The sequence below is a fragment of the Rhipicephalus sanguineus genome, chromosome 2, assembly GCF_013339695.2.
Source record: "Rhipicephalus sanguineus isolate Rsan-2018 chromosome 2, BIME_Rsan_1.4, whole genome shotgun sequence".
In the NCBI taxonomy this organism is placed as follows: Eukaryota; Metazoa; Arthropoda; class Arachnida; order Ixodida; family Ixodidae; genus Rhipicephalus; species Rhipicephalus sanguineus.
The window spans coordinates 34,702,259-34,726,210 of record NC_051177.1 but is presented as its reverse complement, the minus strand read 5'-3'; the positions used below and the strand labels follow the sequence as shown (position 1 = coordinate 34,726,210).

General features: G+C 41.6%; 2 protein-coding genes across 4 annotated transcripts in view; both read right to left on the bottom strand.

Moving 5' to 3' along the window:
• Positions 1-16,717, bottom strand: part of LOC119382702 (choline/ethanolaminephosphotransferase 1) — a 37,884-nt gene extending 21,167 nt beyond the window's left edge. For 2 of the 3 annotated variants that reach the window (XR_007415062.1, XM_037650529.2), the window contains exons 1-4: positions 16,538-16,707; positions 14,624-14,774; positions 13,268-13,397; positions 7,199-7,343 (exon numbers count right to left, since the gene is read on the bottom strand). Coding sequence is in view for 2 of the 3 variants with exons in the window: in XM_037650529.2 (XP_037506457.1) it covers positions 7,199-7,343; positions 13,268-13,397; positions 14,624-14,766 (418 nt within the window). In the remaining variant the exon portion in view is untranslated. Of the gene's footprint in view, positions 1-7,198; positions 7,344-13,267; positions 13,398-14,623; positions 14,775-16,533 lie in introns of all 3 variants that reach the window. The other variant, XM_037650528.2, reaches the window with a different exon arrangement.
• A 2,973-nt stretch (positions 16,718-19,690) lies between these two features.
• LOC119382701 (zinc finger protein 143) overlaps positions 19,691-23,952 on the bottom strand; it is a 29,764-nt gene continuing 25,502 nt past the window's right edge. The window contains exon 12 of the mRNA XM_049412302.1: positions 19,691-21,256. Coding sequence (XP_049268259.1) covers positions 21,072-21,256 — 185 coding nt within the window. The 3' untranslated portion in view covers positions 19,691-21,071. The remainder of the gene's footprint in view (positions 21,257-23,952) is intronic.

Sequence of the window (23,952 nt, the reverse complement as noted above, 5' to 3'; positions counted from 1 at the left end):
AAGCACATTAGAAAGTGTAAAGAGGAAGGGAAGGCTGAACGGTTTGGAAGCAGCATTGTTTGATAGGCGATAGCTGCTCATAAGAGGAAAACTAAAAGAAATGTTTTCTGAGATATTCTTAAATAAATTCTCTACCGCTCACAGATAGCCCTGCGGAGCCTTACAAGCAGTTCGAGCCCTGAAGCAGATTAAAATCTAAAAGTAGTTTTTCTACACACGTTACAAACCTCAAGCGGTACTTCAGAATGGCTGTCAGTTGTGCTTGTTGGTTCATGATCTTAAGGGTTGAATCGCGCAAACGAGACAGGGACTAAAAGAAGAGACGAGAACATACAGAGCCCAAACTATCAACAAAAGTTTATTTCCTGAGCACACAGTTTTTATGCACCACTCTTACGCCACCAGGTCAGCACGCCATCTGTTAACTTATCTTGCAAAGAGCTTGCGTTTCTAAGAAGTTGATTGCAGTACTCACCTAGTGGCGTAAGAGTGGTGCATAAAAACTGTGTGCTCAGGAAATAAACTTTTGTTGGTAGTTTGCACTCTGTGTGTTCTCGTCTCTTCTTTTAGTCCCCGTCTCATTTGCACGATTCAGCTCAAGTGGTATTTTTTGTTTCAACATTCAGTTACTTTGTAAGTTAAATTTGAGTAGTGCATACAGTGCCTTGTAATATAATGATAAACCTTTATTAATTTAAACAAGTGCCAAGTAGCCCACTCAACTTTATTAACTTGCACTTACACAATACAAAAGGGGCTTATGCAGACACACAAGGGCTTGCCCACCTGTTAATATTTACATAAGCATTTCAAAGGCTGCAAAGAAAAACATTTACTTTGAACATGATCGCTCAAAAAACAGTCATACAGTAATAATAAACCAATGATGAAAATGAAACTTGATCATTTTTTGTAATACCAGTGGCAACAACAAAAAGTAATGATGAATTAATGCACCTAATTACTTTTAGTCACAGCTTGTGCCAGCAATAGCAGGTAGTGTGCATTCAGACAACTTGCCAATGAACAGCATAAGCACGTGCTAAATGAGCAACAGCGTGCAGTAGTAAGCACCGACTATTTTCAACTTAGAGCAAGTCAATGGCAACCATCTGCCTGCCTTGTCATGTTCTGACAAGAACAGAAAGGTTTCTTTTATGCCTCAAGTGCAAACGAAAGCATAAAACCATGACCAATGTTTGAAAATGAAGCTGAGCTAACCGTGAGCTGTGCACCATAGTAGTTAACACAATAAGTGGCATCAATCAGGTGATTAGACACTCACAATTATATGCAGAAAGAAATGTTAATTTGAAAGCCTGTAGAGCATCAATCCAATAACTGGACACTGTTCCCTACCCCTATTTCTGTGTACCTCCCTTTTCCCTTCCTCTCCTTCTCACAAATAATGGCTCAACTGCAGTGGTAGAGAGGTAGAACGTCTACCTCCCGTGCGGAAGGTATTGGGTTCAATTCCCAAAGACACCGGGCATCCACTTGTATTTCTAATGGGAAAGAGGTACCCCAATCTGCCACTGAAGGATATATGGGCACTCATCTTGAAATATTGCCTCTCCTTCACTTTCTCTTTTTTATATTACACTCCTCTTCCCCTCCGTTCACCCCACGACGCTAGCACACGCTCCCTTATATGAGTTGCATAAATTAGCACCTTTCCTAACCTCTAACCACTATCCTGTCCAAAATAAAGAGCAGGGTACTACCATTTGCAGGTTTTCTCCAAGAATTGAAAAGAATGCCAGAAAGTGACAATAGTCTATGACCATGAACGCACCAAGATTAATTTGCAGAGTGCCATGAAAAGAGTGCTACACAAAAATCTGGCACCTTTGTAAGCATGCACACTAGTATGGTAGCTACGACAGCTTAGAGAAATGAAGGGCTGCTCAAAAATTTGTCAAAGCTAATTTGGGATTAAAAACAATATGCACAGCAATGCTTAGTCTCAGCTATTCCCTGAATTTTTCCGATCCAACTAACTGCTTTCAAAAGATTACAAATAAAATTATTTGTTTAAAATATTAAAAATATATTATAAAAGTAATTAAAAAAGTAAGTGGGTTATAGTGCAAGTACATTTACAATTCTAGATTTAGTGACATGCATACCCATGAATGTTCAGATTTAATTTGTGCTCTGAAAACTAACAATAATATGAATGAGACATATACCTACATAAAACACGTGAGTGTCCCACATAAACACTGTGAGACAAGCATATCCTCAAATGAACATAAAAAAAAAATAAGGTTCTAACCACAGTGAGCTTCTGCAATGAAACCGTGATCAACAGAAAAATCTATTCAGCAACCACCTAATCTCACAGTTGCACAGAAATTTACAATGCCCCGTACAGTCTAGTTATGCTGCTCTGAGATTGTATGGCAGTACCTATCATTTCACATCTGTTGCAACCTGCTCATTAGTGTTGACAACTGCTGTCAATGCTACCACAGGCAATACCTGTGTGCTCGCATTCGTGCATGTATAGTGCTTGCAAATACTTTCTTTCTTTTCTTTATTTGTTACTTAAGTGACGAAGTCACAATTTCCAGATAAGCAACTCTGACATGGCCTATGTTCCCGTGTTTTAACATATAAAATATGTGGCTCATTAGCAGTAACATTATTTTGCTGCTCTCATGGCTTACATCACACCCCATTCAGAAGCTGGCAAAGGCTTTCGAGACAACAGTGTCAGGTATTGGAGCTGATGCTCAGCAACCACCACGTTGAAAATGTTTGCAGGGTGTTTAGTTGACCGCCCTTTTTGAATACTTCCTTGTTTTACTGCATTTACTCGCATAATCCTCGCACTTTTTTTTCCAGAAAACCGATGGAAAGTTGGGGGGTGCGAGAATTGCACCGGGAAAATTTGCCGCTAAAATGTAGAGCGCTAAGAAAAAAAAAAAAAAAAACGAAGCGGCCGCAAATCGGGGTTCTTCTGCCAGCAAATAACTACAAGCTTTGAAAAGTGCTAATACAAGACTTACCTTAACAATAAAACTACAGGTTTAACACAAATCAATGTTTATTTGCAGACACTAAAGCCACTAGCAAATAAAGTGTCTCTTGGCCGAACTAATCGGAGTCAGAGTCAAGACTGCCGTCGACGTCGCTCGTAGCGGCGTCATCGGAGTCGTCGCCAGCTTCAGCATTGTCTCCATCCTCATCGTGAACCACGTCGTCTTCCGTCCCGTCCAAGGCATTGGAAATTCCAGTTTTTTGAAACTGCGGACTATGATTTCTGGGGAAATCATGGCCCATGCCTCGATTACCCACGTACAGAGGAGTTCCACTGACGACGTTTTTATCTTTCCCCTGGGAGTCATGGCATGGTCGCCTTCGGCCATCCATTCGGCATACAGCCTCCGAACATTATCCTTGAACGGTTTGTTCAAGGATACGTCCAGAGGCTGCAGCATCGATGTCAGACCGCCTGGAATGACGGCGAGATCAGTCCGCAGCTCTTTCAGCTTCGTCCGAACGGAGTCGACAAGGTGACCGCGGAAGCTGTCGACGACCAGCAGCGACGGGTAAAGAAGTGCCCCTGGGCGGCGTCCCCAGACAGTCTTTACCCAATCTACCATAAGGTCAACGGTCATCCAACCTTTTTCCTGTACCCGTACATGAATTCCAGGGGTGAGCTTGGCTTTCGGGAGGGTCTTCCGTTTAAAAATAACGAACGGTGGCAGCTTACGACCATCCGCTGCTACGGCGAGCATGACGGTGCACCTCTGCTTCTCGGCATCTGTTGCTCTGATGTGCACTGTTCTGATAAACACACTCCGAACACCTTTTTGCTCAACAGTTGTGCCCGAAGGCATGTCAAAGTTGAGCGGCGTTTGATCCGCGTTTCCGATCTGCTAGAGCAGCAAGTTCTTTTCCTCCCGGATCGATGAAAACTGACGATCTTGTCTTCATACGCCGAGGGTAGTCGCTGACACAAAGTTGTCCATTTCCCAAGTGACAATCCACTTCGGCGCATAAATCGTGTGGCCCACCCGTTGCTCGCGCGGAAATCTTGCGCTGAGATGCCCTCCTTCCAGGCAATTAAGCGCGCCTGGTTTCTGATCAAGTCGATTGAAACGGCACACCCGTCCGCGCGGAGACCCTTGATGTAATCAAGCAGTGCCGCCTCAACCTGTGGATATTTCCCGGTCTTAGGCCCACGGAAGGCCTTGCGGGCCTTGTTCGTGGCTTTCAGCTGTTCGTGCTGCCGTCGCCAGTAGCGCACACAAAATTCATCCACGCCGAAGTGCCTGCCGGCGGCCCTGTTGCCGTTTTCCAGTGTATGATCGATGACCTTTAACTTGAAAGCAGCTGTATAGCTTCCGTATCGGCCCATTGGATTAGGGCTCCGTGCGCTGGTAGTATGCATGATGCGTAAGAGATGGCGCTAGGCTGCCGCACGCTATCATCATCATTGGCTGCAAGAAGCAGACGACATTTGTTGCTGCGATTTTTCTGGGTGCGATAATTACGCGAGGAAAAAGAAAATCGCATTTTTGCTGGGCAATGTGGGGGGTGCGAGAATTATGCAAGTAAATACGGTACATGTTTTCTGTCAACTATCTTAATACAATTACCGGTGATTTCAAAAGTGACGCTTTCGAGAGGTAAGCACTGTTGAAGCATAATTTTATGGATTACTATTCATGAGAAAAGATAAGATAAAAACAAGGCTAAACTCCAAACTTTCATCTTCCCGCTGTCAATTATGCAAGCAGTTTATGCTTAGTATGCACTGACGGAAAACACTAAGCCATTTTAGGTTGGTTGATTGTTCTTTAGTGTTCTTATCTGCTCTTACATGGCAGAAATAAAAAACTTGATTATTAGTGGATAAAATGAATACTCAGTACACCATTTAATTTCTACAGTACGTTAGAAAGCTGAAATACAAAGGTTTAGTAAACCAAGATACAGCACTTCAGCACTTCTCTGTTTAACTCACCTCTCCATATGGTCAATTTTTTTTTACAGCTTGCTTAACAATTCCATGACTTCTCCGAGCACCTTAGATACCCTGCTCATAACCTAAACAGTTTTTAAATGCTCAAATCTATTGGGTGTACAACAGCTATCAAGATGCAAAGTGATTCATTAACAGTCATACATCAACAGTCTGAAAAATGGATTATTCACCTCATGCTTGTGGAGCAGTGAGCTCAGAAAACCATTTTCTGTGAAAGCGAAAATGCCATGGAGCCTGAGAGGCACATGCAAGGCAACAATGATAACAATGGATGAAGAAGCTCCAATGAATATAGTGAAACCATTAAAACACATCTCCCCAAAAACAGTGCTTTAACCCATATCTTACAGCTGCCAAAATGAAACATAATATGTTCATGGTAGCAAAACGAAGTTACAAAAAAGGAGGCAAGCAAGCACTGCTGTACACGGAATCAGAATCTACTTTATTCCTTCTTTTGCAATGCTACTAAATATTAGGCACAAAAAAGCATGACTTAACACTATCTGTGAAATACACATCAAAATGGCTTTAACAGCATTAAATGTAGCAATGAGAGTAAGCTAGATAAATCCATTAAAGTTAAATCCTGCACTATAACGCCTTATGCAAGTGTACAGAACGAGAGCCTTTTAATTTTATATTAGAATATCTTAAAAAGATGAAAGGTCAAGCCTGTCTGTCTTAAAAAGTAGATTATCAATGAAAGACATCACATTAGAGCAGTTCAACCTCGAGTTCCGTGATGTAACAGCCCAAAGTCAGTGATTTTCATCTTGTCAAAAAGCCCTTTCCATAGCTGTGACAACGTAGTTTTGAATGGCAACATAAGCTCAAGGCAAAGTGTACATATAAAGAATGCAAGAAACTTGCACGAACAGCTGTCTAAACGCTCCATCTTACAGCTTCTAAATTCTGGTTTCACACTGCATTAGAACCTTGCACAGCGATACTAATCTAATTAAGAAGCCCAGTTAATGATCCAATAACGCCCTCATTTTTCTTGCATTAGGCTCACCCAAAGCAGATCAGAAACATTATACAGTTGAACCCAGTTACAAGAGAGATTCACCAGTTGTTGTCTCTTATAAGAGAGGCCTCTTATAATCAGAGCACCACATTCTCATTTTGTGATCAACCCCTATTATAGTGTAGGCACACTGGTGTTTCTTATGCCCAATTGTCTGTTACATCGGCGCCTCTATAAAAGGGTTCAACTAAGGCCCGTAGCCGGAGGGGGGGGGGGGGGGGGGGCTAGGGGCCTGCCTCTCCACCCCTCCCCCCCCGAAATATTGGTGAAGTACATGTTTTTACCAAGAATAAATGATGAAAATAGGTGTTTTTCTCAAATAGTCAAGCTTTCCAGCAAGTGTGCCCCCCCCCCCCCCCCACCCCCCCCCCCCCCCCCCCAAAAAAAAATTCCTGGTGTTGTCTAATCTAGAAAAAACAATGATTAAGGATTTATTACTCTGCTCGCTTACGTGCTGAATATATTATTTTGTATTGGTAAATGGCAGTGCCAGTGAGATCCCTTGGCTATGTCCACTTTCCTCGGTCCAAGGTAGAACAGCTTTCTATTTACTACAGATACCGAAGTACCAGAGACAGCTAAGCTGGTCCATTTTGAATGTCACAGCTTTGGACAAACTGCATAGTGAAACTTCAAGAATTTTACAGCAATTTGCGCAATGCTGAAAGCAATTATTAAAAGACTTTCGCATCCAGTTGACATGCAAGGTTCGTAACTGAACGTAGCAGGGGTAAAAACGAAGGAACTTTTCAGAGCTGTCCCATGATATGTGCGTTTTCAGACACAAGCCGGGGGCCATATTTTCGACTGATCACTTTTGGCATGCACTAGTTGGCCATACTAAGTAAGATTAGACATGGCTGCAGAAGTTTATCACTAAAGAAAACACTTTCCGTTACCATTATTCTCAATAAGCACAGATACTTTGAGCAACAACCATGTGGGCAGCAGATCGTGCTGCTAAAGTGCGAAACAGCGCCCAACCTCTTTTTGCGCAACAAAGAGCTAGGCAACAGTCACCCAACGTAATCAATCGCAGATACAGCTCCCAATACAATACTCAGTTAAAAAATGGAGGATTACGTCTAAATGAAAGTGTATATTTCTCTCTACGAGTGGAGCAGTGAAGAAGAAAAACATGCAGCGAGTGAAAAGGAGGGCAGACTTACAAGTAGACAGGGCATCACAACCATGGTCGTAAACTTCCTCCAGTGCAGTGTTCTGTACCTTGATGGCCTGTTTGCCATCTAAAGCGTCCAGCAGTTGATACAGGAACAAAGATAATGCACACAGCACAAAGGTCCACCATGGTGCCTAGTTACCAGAGTAACGGTGAGGGGTAGAGAGAGAGAGAGAAAAAAAAGAACACACGGCAGCCCTCTGCTTGTTAGTCCAACTTGTTGCTTTGTCCCATGGGTCACAAGTTGTGAAGCCCACTTTTCTTTTCAAGATTTTTTATTTTTTCAGAGACCGGTAGCAGCAGGACTTGTCCGCAGCACATGTGCAAATCCAACAGCTCTTTGCTCACGCAACTACTAGTGCAGGTTGCAGCAAATAACAAGATGTTACAATTTGCAAAATTTTCTTTTACTGAACCACACAGGTATGAAAATATAAACCGGACTATTCAATCTGTTTGACAATATAAGAGTGGTGTTCTATGGGGCAGGTTCACCAACTAGATCAACCAGCTTATTATATAATTGCCAATAAAAGGCAGAATGAAACTAAATGCCCTAGAAATCGAAATATGTGAAGCTGTCACAGCTTTGAAAAGTGCAAAAGACGCACAATTTGGGCACATTTTAAGAGTAGCATGTTTGCCTTTTGTCATGTTTGCACCAGCTCACATATATAATCAGATGTCCATTTGTGAAACTGCACCTTTTCAAAGATTATGATGCCTAATGTGACAGTTAACTGAAGGGGGAAAAGATGGGCTTTTCACTTTTACTGAGATCATTTAATAGTGGCACTCCAATAAATTCGCAAGGAAACCAACATGCCCCAATCTCCATAATGACATTCCAAGAACATACTCTGCAAGCGAAATAAGGCTGTTATGCAGGCCAAGCTAAGCCAATATGACCTGCTTTACACCTCCCACCTTAGTCAACAGTCTGTGCAGGATGATAAGGGAGAAAGAGTACGACAGTTTAACCAGTGCTGCACAGAAACATACGATTAAGACAAACAATGCAATTGCTTTTCTACTACTTTTCTCATTGCTTGCCTGGCCACAATAAGATCACCAATTTCAATAATGGACCTTAATTATAGCTACATCATACGAGAGAGACCAAAGCAGCACTGACGGCTTGGCAAGTTGGAATTACATCCCATTTAAATGTGATGCAAGAAGCAAATGAGCACAACAATGGCTTGTTGGCCTGCTCATGTCACAACAAGGTAGCAAGGGCAGAGTTAACAATGGCTCATTAAACATTGACATACTAACAAAAGAAAAGCAATAGGCAGTTATAGACAGCAACATGCCTTTCCAGTGAGTAACGATGCATTAATTAAGTGCGTTCCTTGATGTCCTTATATGTACATGTGATGTACATTTTGTGCATGACAGGTCACTGCTGAATCGATAAAAAGCAGCCATTGTCAAAAATATGGCGGCAGTGCTACTTAACAGAGGGTTATCTTGAGTGAACTTTTTCTTTTACATCGTTATTTGTGCTCACTACTGACAAAAAAAAAAGAAAAAGAAAGGGCAGCATGGGGACCAGTAAAAGAATGGTAACAATGAGTGAAATATGAAGTTCTTGGTTATCGGTGCTTCTCAATATGAAATCTGCTACGGGCACACAGGAAAACTATTGTTATTAGAACACAAAAAAACTAAATCACCCAGTTGTCAGTTCTGCTGATAGGATGCTGGAAAGGTTTGCTGGTTATTAACATGACTGACATATAGCAATCACCACCTCATATAAGTGACATCTCCATAGAGATGTCAAAATCTATATCAGGCAAGATTACCTCAACGCAATTAACATGGATTTCGGTACGATAAAAGATGAAGTCCCAGCTCATTAAAGTGAAACAATGAATCGGTTTGAACTGATAAATTCTACTCAGAGAATAATTCATTTCACCATTATAGGTTTGTTAACAGAGGAGAAATCTATGTCAAAGTACCATTTTTAAATTTCATGCCAAAATCTCACTACATGACATCACGAATTCCAAAGCGTATTTTTTGTATTTTGGCAATGTTGGCTGAGCGAAATTTCCTGAAATTTGATATGTTAGGTCTATGACTCCGTCATGAGGCAAGTGCACTTAATTTTTACTGATTAGGAACTACGTATGACCTAGTAGATGCTGTCAAAATCCATGACTTAACAACTTTTAGTGCAGGAATTTCAAGGTGGCATTGCCACCCGCATTTTCTTTTTGCACTTTTTCTTACTCACCAAACGTCTTCTCAATACAAGTGTGGTGTTTTTGTAATTGTGAAAAAGTAATTTACTAATATGAGAAAGAACATTTTTCTCTTTAGTGTTCCTTTAAAGTCAGCACTTCATTTCTGAGTTACACTTTAGAGTTGGGTAATTTTTACTTGAGATCTGTCAAAGCTTCTATGCATAAAAAAGAACATGATGGTACTGTTTCTGCACACTACATAGCACTACAGATCATCAGTGGAAAGCCATCTCATGCACATAAACAAAAAAACACAAGCACAAGAAAACAGCTTTATTTTTTTTTAGATCACGTAATTTCTTTACAAGGATACTAAAAAAAAGTTAGTAACACTGACAGGAAGCAATAAAACAGCGATGCCTTCTTTTGTATCTCATCTTCAAAGATCAGCATTGCGTTAATAATTTCTGTCACTCATCTTTGGCCACGAATAAAGCCAATCACTTCAATAGAGTAAAATGTTTATTCCCCCTGATGATACACATCACCTTCCAAACTGAAAGGTGTGGTGATCACAAATTTACAGACAAGTCCAATGATTTTAAGCAAGAAATACATTTTTCTTGTTATGATGCTACGACTATTCGTGCATGCAATGATGTTCACAGAAACATAGTACTAGTTGAAAGAGAGATCCGAAATTGTTATTGCAGTTTAAGTTTGCGTGCTACCAGATGTGCCTCCTGGACTTTATGTGGGAACAAATTACCTCAGAAAAAAAAACTGCATGCATCAACCACATGTTTTTGCAAACAACACCCACATGCTGTGAAGATAAGCGAGGGACAGAGAGGGCAACAGGTTATTTATACACCGCACAGGAATAACAAGCAGCAAGCACCCCCACCAAGCAAAAGCAACAGAACAGAATGTGTAAGAACAGATGAACGTCGTACAATCAAAGCAAAAAAAAAGCCTACTCCTACAATGCAATAAAAAACAAAAAGTGTTCACTAGACTCTTTCATTCTACTTTTATACAATCTGCACTTTAACAAAAATATGCCATGAAAACAATGCATGTTCACAAATACAACTTTATTTATGCAATTTTATGCTTAAATGCATGCCAATCGTATGTACAAAACTTTCTTTCATTTCAATTTCTAGGTGGGTGGCCTGTACTCACGGTACAGATACCGTATTTTCTCGCATATAACCCGCACCCCCACTTTTTAAGCACATTTTCCCGTTTTTGGTGAGGTTATATGCAAGAAAATACGATATATCATAAATATACTACACACACACACACACACACACACATCTGAAGGAAAAAAGTGGGTGTACGTACAAGAAACCAATTCTTTTACTCCTAACATTTTCGGCCGTGTACCCACTTTTCTTGTATGCATCCAGACCCACTGAGCTTTCACTTTAGCCATATAAGTTTTGTACCACATACACAGAATCATATGTCAAGTATTTATATATGTTTTGGCCAAGGCAATCGTCTTGACCACATAACCCTGAGCGAATGCCAGCCCTATACATTTCAACACCTCATGAGCAGACTTCGCTCCACACTTCGAATACCTATTGGTGTGGTTCAGGGCTGGGCAGAGATACTTGGAAAAGTATTCCGGAATACAGATATCGAAATACATGGTTCGGAAGCCTAAAATACAGGTACCGAGATACATTTGCCTTCGACGTAACAGGATATTTTGGACATACTTTTGCAAAAAGACGAAAAAAGGTATCCTGGAATACAGATACAGCAATACAGTTACTGGAATATTTTTTTTTTATTTTGGGGATGCGGGGATGCTCATACTATACAAATACATTTATTAAGTGCAGCATAATGTTGCAAATAAAGTTGCAGTGCACTGAAACTTGAAGTAAGTGTTTTTATTTATTTATCACAGTACCCTCAGCATAATTTGTCACAGTACCTCACAGCACTGCACAACTCAAACATTAGCTTCCTAAAATGGTGTTCTTTGGGGGTGAGAGCGTTAAACCCTCCCAGGTCACTCCTGCCAGCTCTCTCAAAACTGACGTGGGAGCAGGGACAGCTGTTCAGAGTGCCCGTTCAGAGACTACAGCAAGCACTCGTCGCCTGGGCCGAAAGGGCCACTCTTCAATAAATCTGTCATTACCACCGACGCTACCAACACCCATTTCAGCAAGCCGCAACAGGCGCAGTTGGCTCCGGCGGTGGGGGAGCCTGGTACCACAAAAGGCCGTTTCACGCTAGCGAATCAAGTAGGAACACACCCTGACACACTGGAGGGGTGGCTGAAAGCTTGACCAGAGACAGCCATCTTCTAGTCCCTTCCGGCCCCACTACGGGAACTGCTTTTGGAAGCACTGTGCACGAAGCATTGCAAAGCCTCTGTCTCGAGGCGCTATGCGCACGGGGGGTCATGAAGTAATGGCTTGCCACCAGAAAATAATTAGGCATGCTGCACTGGCCTTGAGGAACAGCGACTTTCGTTGGCAGAGGCCGGCAACACGGCTTATGCGATTCTGCCATCAGTGGCCTCGCGTGCTTTACCACAAGGGCCGTTCTGTGCTTGAGGGGAAACCATCGCAGCCCTTTCTATGTGGCCGACCGGCGGCGCGCCTTTGCTTGTCTGGGCACACAAAAAAAAAACTTCACCCCCCCCCCTCCCCTGGAAACATGCCTCAGCTCATATCCATAAAAAAAAAAGTAACGAGGTACCCGCATCCTGCACAGTATCGCAATACAATCGATACATCGTAAAAGTATTCCACTAGTGCTATACAAATACATTTTTCTAATGTACCTCGATGCAGAAATACAGATACTGAAAAGTATCTGAAATACTATCGCGATACTCTTGTATCGTGATACTGCCCAGCCCTGGTGTGGCTTTATGCGGAGGTGACAGTACGTCTCAAATGATAAATAAGTCAGATACTGACAGATATAACAGGTTAGCTTAGAAACAAACTCACGTAAATGTGCATGTTTTTTATAAAAGTATTATATGGCTGTGTGTGCAGGAATGCAGCATCAAGTCATGTTGCTGTAGTTATATATTATTTTTCAGACAAAAAATCCAGCCCAAAGCTTTGTTGGCAAGCATATTGTAGTATCTGTATAAATACAAGGCGAATTTCTGATGGCATTCTCAGGGCAAATGGCAAGGAGAGAATTAAATTTTTGAAAATAACACATGATGTACTTATACAGGAAGAATGCAAAGTTTATGAACTTGTACAGATGTTACAGGACTGTTACTCAGCATTTGTTCACGCAAACAAATCTGTGCTATTCCAAGCTACAGTTGCGTTGCAATGAACTATTTTTCGGACATTGGTACAAGAAAAACGTGGTTTATTTCAGTGTTATCTATGTAAGGAAAAGCGTTCTACAAATTATATGCAACACAGAGAAGCAAGTGAGGTAAAGGTAATAGTATTTATTAAAAGAAATCCCACAATCAAAATTTTCTGTGCTTGAAATCAGATCTTGAAAAAGACTATGAAAGAAAATTGCACAGTTGTGGCAAAGGATACAATGCAGGCAATTTATTTTATCAAATGGAAAAACTTTTGCTATTGCTAGCAGGCACTCAAGCTCTTTTCCAAGAAAAAAATCTTTACATAGTGCAGTTTGCTTCTTTTAAGGATACTTAACCAAAGGAAGCGTAAAACCACCTAATCATATCTTTATTCTAAAATTCTTCCCAGCATTTCACTATTTTTAGAGGATTATAACTTTTCCTTCGGACCAGGTTACTCCATATACAATTAAAGGCAAGGAAGCTGGCTAACAAGAACACAGGCAAAATCACATGGGCAGAAATAAAAGAGAAAGAAGCTTACCTCTGAGCGAAGATCAGTGCTGTAGCTTAGAAGAAGTAAACAGCAACACACATTTATTACAAGTCCTGAACACGTGAGAACACACGGTGCTGTCCTTTCAGGCACAAACTTCAGGCACCACATCCAAAACCTATGTGGATAGGCAGAACATGTTGCTTAGTGAAACGAAATGAAGCTGCCTCATCGGTAGTGCGACGAAGTTTTTATGCTGAAATTAATAATGCTAGCAAGATTATGTACAGTACTCACAGACGAAAATGCAAAAATTTAGGGTTAAGTAATGTACATACTATCGTTTTCAGTGTCTACAGTGTGATATTGGCGTGCTTTTGACTCAAACACCATACCAACATTACCTTAGGAGCCAGATGTGCAGCGACATGATGTGAGTAACGCGAGCAATTGCTCATAGCAGTCATACTAAAAAAAATAATGTCACGTTTAAATCTGTGGGTACTGTACATCAATATAAGCCTAAAAAATTTAAGTATTTTTTGCTTTATGACAGCAGCAGTAGCCACGGCAGTAGCTAATTAACGTTCAGGCGAAAGTTCCAAAACACGTCAAGTAAAACATATGCCACATTAACACATTATTATAATGAATTAAGTCACATGAATTAATAAAGTGCCTCTTTATTTGATGTCTTTTTTTGACTTCATCCTTATAAGCTAGTGTTTTTTTTCAAAAGGTCAGATTACATGGCATTAAGTCGGTGGAAATTTTCTGATGTGGGGTTTTAGAGCAGAAAAGACACTATGCCGTCTTCCACATTTGCAGCACGTACGACGGCACAAAGAAGACATATGAGACACACAAAGCACTGTGTGCCATGAGATCACTATGAAAATCGTAGTTTGTCAAGTTTTAATGGATTGACAGAGTGTTGCCCAAGTGCAGTGCAGCCAATGCTTAAACGAGAATATCTGACACCTTTGCAAAAACGTATACTAGAAATGTTAAGCACATCGGTTGGTAAACACCTCAACACTGCAAAATATTTGTGCATAGCGACCTTAAGCATGGACTTGTAAGAGGTGCCGTGAAATCGAAAAAGGAATCCTTGGTCCTAGCGGTTACCATACGTTGGCAATACCCTTCCTGCATTTAAAAAACAAACACCGTACAACCCAGGATTGCATTTTCAGTTGATCTTGTTTGAGTACATTGCTTTCAATGCCTATTTCACTGGATAAGCCAGCACAAAGGATGTCATTTTGCACCTGTGGGAGGTTGTGCCAGGCATTATTCTGACATGCAAAAACATACCTAAAAGTGATTAACTGAATATATGGGCCTATAAACTGGCTTAAAATTGTTTTTGGCATTTATCAAAGGCCACTCGGTGCCACCAACCTCTGGAGGAACAGAAGTTCCAATACCGAGCCAGCACTTGCATTGTACAAATATGGCTTTTTTTTAAGATTGTCCATCTGCTCCACAGGCAGCACCCAGCCACCAAAGTTCTCTCGTGTCTTCGTTGTTTTACCTAGATGCATGGTGAATCCTGCAATGCAAAATATATAGCTCCAATCAATGGCTAGTGCCAAGTCAATGTGCATACAATTGAACTGGAAAAAGACTCCACTGTGCACCTCCGAAAAAGAAAAGACAACCTAATATTCTCTTTGTCAGTTGCATACTTATGAATTCGCACAAGGCATCTACACTATATATCGACAAGATAACTGTCTAAAGGTCGTTCAGGATTATATTATTTTTGTCCGCAATATAGCCTGTATATGCCAGGGATCGAGCATGTAAACCTTTTTGTGAACTTCACCGGTTTCCCATTTTTCATTTCTTGCATTGCTTACCAAATGAAAATTACTTTGATGTCCACACTGGGGTGCAACGCAGTCAAATGCGAAAGAGAGCTCGTGGTAATAGCACTGTGAAAAAAAAAAAAAAGGCGCGCTATGCAAACGGCAACAAATAAACTACTTCCTGGCAATGACGTGCGTTTGCTATCAGTTCCCGACTGTGTCGCCGCGGGGCAATGCGCACTGTGTTGTTATCTTAGGTTGGCGGCTACAGGACCTCAATGGCTTATCGAACTGCGCACTCCACAGATCGCCGCTCGACGACATCCGCCCGCAAGGAGCGCACAACTGGACGAAGGAGGGAAGGTCGCAACTATCACGCTATCTATCTCGCAAGTTCTGACACAACACGAGCTACGCCGGCGAGCGAGTTATCGTGGAAAGTGGCCGCGGGCGCTGCATTTCGTCGGCTCACGTGGGATACGCATGTGATTTGCCCGGAGGAGAGGAGTCTGCCGCGACAGACAAGCTCCTCCTCTCTGGAGCCTGTGTGCGTACTTTAACGACGGCAGCCAAACCGTGACGTGCGCGGAAGATTTCTCAAAACACTTACGCAACGCACGAAGCAAGACTGCCGTAACATGAAAAACAAGCACACCTTCAAGGCTATTCGCGCAATAGTCCGTTCTGCAAAACATGGGCCTTGATAAATAGAAACGATAGAAAGAAGCAGGCGAGCAATTGTTCGGCACACGATTTCGAGTGCCTACATCAGCATTTGCAGGTGCCACCGACGATCGCTTCTCTCGACCAGTTTTCCATTGATGTTTTGCCAAAAGCGACGCGTCTGACGGCGTTTTCACAAACGTGCCTGCGTTTTCTTCAAGATATTTGGCACGTTGTGCTATCCGCCTTCGCTAATCGAACTTGGATAGAAGTATACTCGAACTAAACTCTATGCTACCCTTTTTTTCTATTTCTTCTTAACAACATTTACCTCTTTGCGAATGTTACGCGAACTGCTGCTGCAAAATAGTGCCGGGTCTTGAGGTTTCGGGTTTCTCACATGTGCTCGATTTCGCGCGCATTCGCCCTGAAACAAGAACGTTGATGATCGCTCTCGTGATGCAGAAAACATTTAAGAAACATGTATGAAACTCGTTCCATGCAACTCGCAACGCTGCCAACTAACAAAAAATTCCATGACAGGCAATGAAACATAACTTTGCCAACTACGAAACAATCTGCAGTGATCGAAAACTTTTATTTACCATAATTACGATGGTCACGACTCGCCGCACAAGCTCCTCGCCGCGCTTCTGACAGTCTGACGTAAGACTTCAGTATATGTTACGAGATCGGCTAATCGTAACAGCTACGCAGCTAATGCCACTCGTCAGATAAGCCAGTAACCGCAGTTTCTACAAACGGCGACAGAAGTGAGCGCAAATCGAAGTGCAGCTCGATCGCGCGCACGGAGACTGGAAAGGGATTTGTACGTACTCACGCAGCAGTACAACGCACGCAAACAAGAATCCTCCGCTGTTGGTTGATGATCACAACAGCTGACGCGCACGATTAACCACACGACGTAAACATGTACGCCTTTGAACGCTCACATACGCAGCACGCCACTCGGTGGTTTCACATCCACTGGCTGCGTTGGCTGCCTGCGCTGCCGCGCCGCATGCATGGTGGAGCAAGCAGATCGAGGTGGAGAGAGGGAGGAAGGGAAAGAGATGGAATCTGAGAAAGGAGGCATCGCAGCGAGGCTAGCGCTCCTTGCGGAAAGGACTTCTAACAAAATATTCCTTCGTCAGTGAGTTAGAAATAGCCAAAGGGAAGGTAAATACAGTGACTCAAACAGGCAAGCATGCGTGCACTGGGGCGAACTAGATAACAGAGAGTACGTTCGGTCCGCAGTTATTTATCCATTGCATGCATCCTATCTGCACGACAGGGGTGTGGATTTTGTAGCACTGGCTTTTGCAAACGCAAGCGCGAGATTAACAAATTTGATTCTACCTCTGCTGGTCTCACAACCCAAGAAAAGTTTACACTCTATGGGGCTGTATGTTAAGTTGCTTTCATGAAAGATAATTTTGCTTTGCCAACAATTTTATTTCATGTCTGGCTCGACTTGTCATCACACCCAAGCGAATACAGTGCTTCACATGGCCATTAGAATGATTTGCTTTGTTTGGGCCACTCAGTTTCTGTTACTTGAGAGCACAAAAAAGTGCTTCAGACAGTAAGACAGATGTTTTAGTAACTATAATAACGCTCTTTATTACTAGGCCACACACGTTCACTAGGCATCGCTATAAACAAGGGCTCCTCAGCATAAACGAGGGCTCCTCAGCACATAGGTACTGCATCATGACTTAAATTAATGCTAAAGAGAAAAACAATTTCAACTGTATTAGCAAATCAACCTTTCACAATACCAAAACTCTGCTCCTACTGCGGATGACACTTGGCAAGCAAGAAAAGGTGTAAAAAGAAAACAGGTGGTGACATTGCCTTGAAATTCCCACACCAGCCATATTATGTGCCAGTAATCGACTGCATTGTTTTCTATAAAAGCCATAGCATGGTCAAGCAATGGGTTAGTTTGTATTCCATTGTGAAGTGAGCAGTGCGTCGGAACGGAACGAAAACTAAAAATGAAAAAAAAAAAGAAAACAATACTTTTGACCGGAACGAAAACGTAACCAAAACTTTGTCTTATTTCGTTCTGGAGTGAAACCGCAATTTTTTAAATCATTTTTCAGTTCACGAGAAAACTTGGCAATCCGGAACAACTGAGGTGATGCAACGTGAGCAATTATGCATATCTCGGGGTACAGTATTAGCGCATACCTAAGGCAGGAATTCCAAAGCAAAGATACGTTGAAATTGTGCGAAAAACAAGAATGGTGGCAACCAGAGATGTTTATATTAACGCAAGTGGACTTATGCGCGCCCGTCACGCAGGCCAGCGTGGAGAGGGCATTGTCGGCGCTGAAGTCTGTTACAGCGAAAGCTGTTATGAGATCACAACAGCTGATTTTGGTGCCATAGTTGTCTGCCACCGCCAGTGTCTGTAACCGCTATCGCGTGAAATAGGAAAAAATGAAATGAAAAACAAATTCCTAGGATCGGATGGGTTTTGAACCCCCGCCCTCTGCATGGCAGTCAAATTATTCCACCAGAGTGCCACGCTGGTGCTTGTAACTCCTGTGCAAAAATATTCTATACAGGCGTCATGTTGGGCAAAGAATCGTGTTAACATATGTAATATAGCGTGGCAGAAGAGTAAAATAACAACCTGGCATCACACAATGCAACGAGTTGGTTGTTGAATGCTTCCAGCCCATTACAAAGGGCTCAGCCATAATTCACAGCACAAAGTGCACATAATGCCTTACAGATGTGTAGCAGGTACTACGATTCTCCGAAGAATTACGAAAAATGGCATAGTGGGTGCTTCGCTACTTCAGAAAAATTACGACGACTTATGGCGTAGTGGGTACCTTGCAAGTGCACTTGTATTAGTTGCCCCAAAAGATTCTACATTGAACTTTACAAAGTCTGCTCTTCCACCTTTCGCTGGGACTGTGCTGCATGTTCCGAGCAGGCCTGGCAATCTTTTTATCAGAACAGCGGTCTCGCACATCAGAGAGTACACTCAATGACGTGCTGCTTCTGAGATCATGCTCACTCCCTTGACAAAGCATTTAGCCCGCTAAAAAAAATTGTAGTTGACTTTTGAAAAATAAATACTATGACCTTGAAGGGTATACTGGTTTGTGCTACTTGGTAGAAATTCGTGGTACAGTCACTTCCGCTCCTCTGAAGAACGTGTTTTACGCCTGTCCCACTTCTCAAGAGGAAGGCAAGCAACTACATTACAAATCCAATGTTTTTTACGATTACCTTAATTTCAAATTTTTGCATACAAAAGAAAAAAACGTTACGAACCATTACTGAACATTTTTTTTTTCGTTTCGGATCAGAAATGGAACGGAACTTTTGCAGTGGAATAAAACTAAAACCAAAACAAAAAACACTTCTTTCCGACACCCTGGAAGTGAGCAATGCCAAAGCGGACAAGGGATAGAAAGGAATAATGAGAAAATAAATAACCGAGAGACTTGCTTCACCAGGGAACCAAAGACAGAACATGGCGAGTTTTGGCCCCTTTACCAAGGGAAAGCAGCGTAAATAGGAAAAAAAAACGAACTTTGAAATCTGTGACATCACACCGAAGCAGCAGCACTGGGTTAGCATTGCGATATTACAAAAAAAAAAAAGCTTTAATCTTCATTTTCTTTTGTTATAATGATAAAATGGCATGAATTTAATAGCAATGCAGTTTTCAAAAGAACATTCTAAGTCTAAAGTGATTTAGCGTTTCTACTAAGCTTCCATATAACATGCCGCACGTCACTATGAGTATGTGCAGTTCACTAGGCGTGGCATATTCACGGCATCATTATTTTGATACAGTTGCGATTGTTTTATGGTCTCCGAAACTACAGACACAGCAGCCAAACAATCCCAAAGGCCATCCAGCAAATCAATTAGTGTGCTCACTCCAAGCTTGAAGTGACAACACAATCTAGTTCACTGAAATGGTGTACAGTGCAAGTAAGAAAAGATATAAACAGACTGAATATTAGCTTATATCTTTTATTTTTACATTCGGAGACACATTCTGATGCACAGCATCAGCAACGTCTCAGCATTTTTATACAGAGCAAGTCACTCATTCAATGTAGCTTTCACACAGTCATATTATGTTAGTTTATGTGCTGAAGAGCACTATCCTGTACACAAATTTACAGTTGGCATGTCCCTACAGTGAATGTCTGTAATTAACTAAGGAAAGTTGACACGAGGCAATAATTTTTGCAATTCAATGTTTCCAGTGGTGGTGTACATAAGAAATTATTTGCCAATAATCCTCCAATAAGTAAACTATAATACATTTATAGGTGTCATTACATTATTGAATACTGCAATCACAGAATTCAAGCCAGTCAGTGCTCTGTATGCTAAGCAGTATACTGCTCACAATAGCGCAACTTTTGACACACTTGCCCCACAAATCAGACGTTAAACATGCAGATATATCGCATAGTTCCACCCAGTTATCTTAAGAAAAGTTTTGCAAGCTAACCAATAGATGTGACGCAAATGAGTTTTGCCATAAGCTTAGATATGGACATCTTGAAGCTCAAGTTAATCTTCGAGTTCCTACAGAGCCCATGTGATTTCAGCACTAACTGGCTTCAAATCTGCAACTGCAATGTCCACCCTGACGTTACGCAAATTTGAGCTCTAGTCAACTTACGATGGTTATTAAAGGGACACTAAAGAGCAAAATGATTTTTCTCATATTAGTAAAGTACTCTTTCACGATACCAAAAACACCACGCTTGCTGCGAGAAGACGCTTAGTAAGCGAGAAAACGCGCAAAAACAAAATGTACGTGGCGACGCCACCTTGAAGTTTCCGCAGCATTCGCCTTGACGTCACATGTTTTGACGGCGCTTACTAGGGACTACGTAGTTCCTAATCGGCAAAAATGAAGTACCTTGTCCTCTGAGGGGGCCATAGACTTAATGCACCAAGTTTGGGGTAACTTTGTTGAGCCAATGGTGCCAAAATACAATAAATACAGTTTGAAATTCGTGACGTCACGCGGGGGGGATTTCGACGTGAAATTTAAAAATGAAACTCTGAACTTGATTTTCTCCTGTATTAATAAACCTATGATGGCCAAATTAACGACATTAGAGCTCTCGGAGCACAATTTGTCGATCTAAACCGATTCATTGTTTCTCTTTAGTGTCCCTTTAAGTGCTTTCCGCTACAAATTTTGGTCGACAAAAATTATAACCTAGTATCGAAATTCCTTACTTTCAGCAGTTCTTTAATAGTTCATGAGAGGAATCTGCAGCTAGTGAGAGTTGTCGCTGAAATGCCTGGCTATACGTATGTACAGAGAAAAAAAAAATGAACACAAATGATGAACACAGAGAGCATGCCATTGCTCAGTGGTCAGACAGGGAGGCCGTGGCAATGACAACATTGTCCCCTTCGAGACTGTCCTGTTGCTCGTCGGCAGCGGCTAGGGCTTGGTCTTGTTGAAGTGCCAGTTGCTGCAGCGCTAGCAACTGTGCAGGGTTAGCCACGAGCAGGATTTGCTGGCCGGATGGCGTCTGCACCAGTGTGCCTTCTTCCTGGAGAGAGATAAAAAATATGGCGGAATCATAGCTCAGTTCTTCAAGCCATCTAAATTTTTTTTATGAAACAGTGGTGCATGTCATCAAGTTGTGGTGACGGCAAAGCACTGGACAATGCTGAATCCCTAAGTCATAGATCCAACTCTTTATTGGGCAGACCTTTTCCCAGAAAAGCAAGCAGCAGCCGAAGCATATGAAAGGGGGCAAGCACAGTGAGTTGTCAAAATCTGATCTATGGGCCAAGCGCACTCATTGCACATATACCTGGTGTTTCAAGAAATGTGTCCAAAATTATCAAAAATCAGGGCAATGCAATACTTGTTCAAGGCCTTCACAATTACTTCTTCTGTAGCCGGAGGCATCTTAATATGGCTAAAGACATCATTTGGGACAATAATTAAGAAAGTTAAATTAACTTCTATTTTCGTGGAGTTAGGCGGTTATGTCAAATGGGAGAATTGAAATCCTTCATGCGAACAACCCATTGTAGCTTCGAGATTTCCAAAAAGCAGCCCCTAGCGATAACTGTGAAGTTGTGAAATTCACCCACATTCAGCAACAAAACCGAAATGCGGAAGTGCGAAACTGTCATATTCTTCTGAGACGTTCAGCACGAGTGAGCGTCGTTATATCAACCATCAACCGACTTCAATGTATGGGTGTGCGGGATGTGCTTGCAGTTTTAGCATGCATGACACACATACGTTAACAAACGCAGAGGAACTACATTTTTGTAATCGTTTTCTTGAACAGTGACGCCATTCTGGTCGTCTGCTTGTTGCGTCATCGATGCTTCGGCTTCGGTTTTGCCGCTGAACTTGGTTGAATTTCATTACGCCACAATAATTACTACTTCTGTATTTCAAAGCTGCAATGGGTTCTTCTCATGAAGAACTTCAATTCTCCTATTTGACATAACCACCTAACTCCATTAATTAAAAAGTTAATTAATTTAGCTTTCTTAATTACTGTCCCAAATGATGTCATTAACCATCTTAAGATGCCTGAGGCTACAGAAGAAGTAATTGTGAGGGCATTGAACAAATATCACATTTCCCTGATTTTTGAGAATTTCTGGACACATTTCTTGAAACACCCAGTACAAAGCTAACTGTACATTCCAAAGCCACGTGTGGTGTTCAAAAACTTGTATTCACTGTAAGTATGAATACCACCACATGTTGCAAGAATGCAAACATTACACCTATCCACAAGAGTTATTTTAAAGAGTTGAACAATTACAGGCTCATTAGGACATGCCTTCAGCATTGTGCAAGATACCCATTCACCAAGGTAGTTTTCACCAGGATCAAAACAACACACAGAGAAAAGGCTTGCCCCAGGAAGGGGGTAACGTCTACAATGGTCAATGTCATCGATCAAATAACCAAGAAATCTGCCAAAGAGTACAACCAACCTCTGCACGTGGCTACACATGCACACATGCAATAGTGCATTACAAAAATGTACTTGATTTAGCAGGGATACCAGCAGCCATGAAGGCATTACATATTGAAGGAGTACAGCAAACAGAGGTGAATAGATTAGCAAATACTGTTGTAGGCTCGACAGCTAACTTAATTCTCCACCAGAAAGGTGGAATAATATACCGATAAACAAGGGGGTCAGACAAGGAGACACAATCTCTGCAACGCTATTCACTCATTACATGCTTAACCCTTTCACTGCCGATCCCGGGATAACTCGGGCGAAGACACACACACAAGCCCTAACAATGCCGAGTATACTTGTTTTGCCTCTTTCAATCACTCCCTGCCATTCGCGAGACAACACCTGTATGTGCCCCACCATTTATAGAGAGAATATAGAGACAAATGCAACTTCTAGTGAAATTTTTGAGAACAGCCGGAGCGCATGCTTCCACATCAGCATCGGTTTGCGTCTCTATGCCAGCATCTCAACAGTGCAGCTACAGCGAGTCACCGTGCCATGTGCGTGCACTATTTGACAGAAGAAGAAATTCAGGAGCTCTTGATGAATTCGGACTACTAATAAAATGGATAATTAGTGGCTCAGCCACTCTGAATTAATGACTAATCATATTATTTTGTTAATCAGTTCATTACTTGTAATTTTCTTGTAATTGTTAATTTGCTAGTAATGAGTGCTACTTTTTATTTGATGAGATAATACCTAATAATAATGCTTACATGCCCTAAAGAGCACCCTACTGCATTGCTAACACAAAATTTCCACATAACATGCAAAAAAAGAAAATGAAACTTGACAGGGAGTGTGAGGCAGTGCCATAAAAGCCCGGCTGGGAGAGGGTTAAAAGATTCAAGCTATTAAACTGGCAAGGACTAACAGATGACATTGTCCTGTTCAGCAACACTAAGGATTATTTACAACAAATTATTGAGACCGAGTATATTAGCCAAGAAAAAGAAAGTAAACGTTACGGTTAAAAGATAACAGGCTCATGTTCCATAGCAGTGACTTTTTTAATGACCACTCTGTAGATGACTTCATATATGCTTCAGGAATTTGTCAGACTTTTTTTAAGGCAAACATACTCCCCTTAGGTGGCACCTTATAATGCAACAAGGTGGCATGGGTGCCTTAATTCCATATTTCTTGTATAAATTTGTTTGTTTTGCTTGTTGAGCACATCTCATTATTGAATCCTTCTTAAACTTTCAATAAGGAGAACTGTTTAAGTAAACCA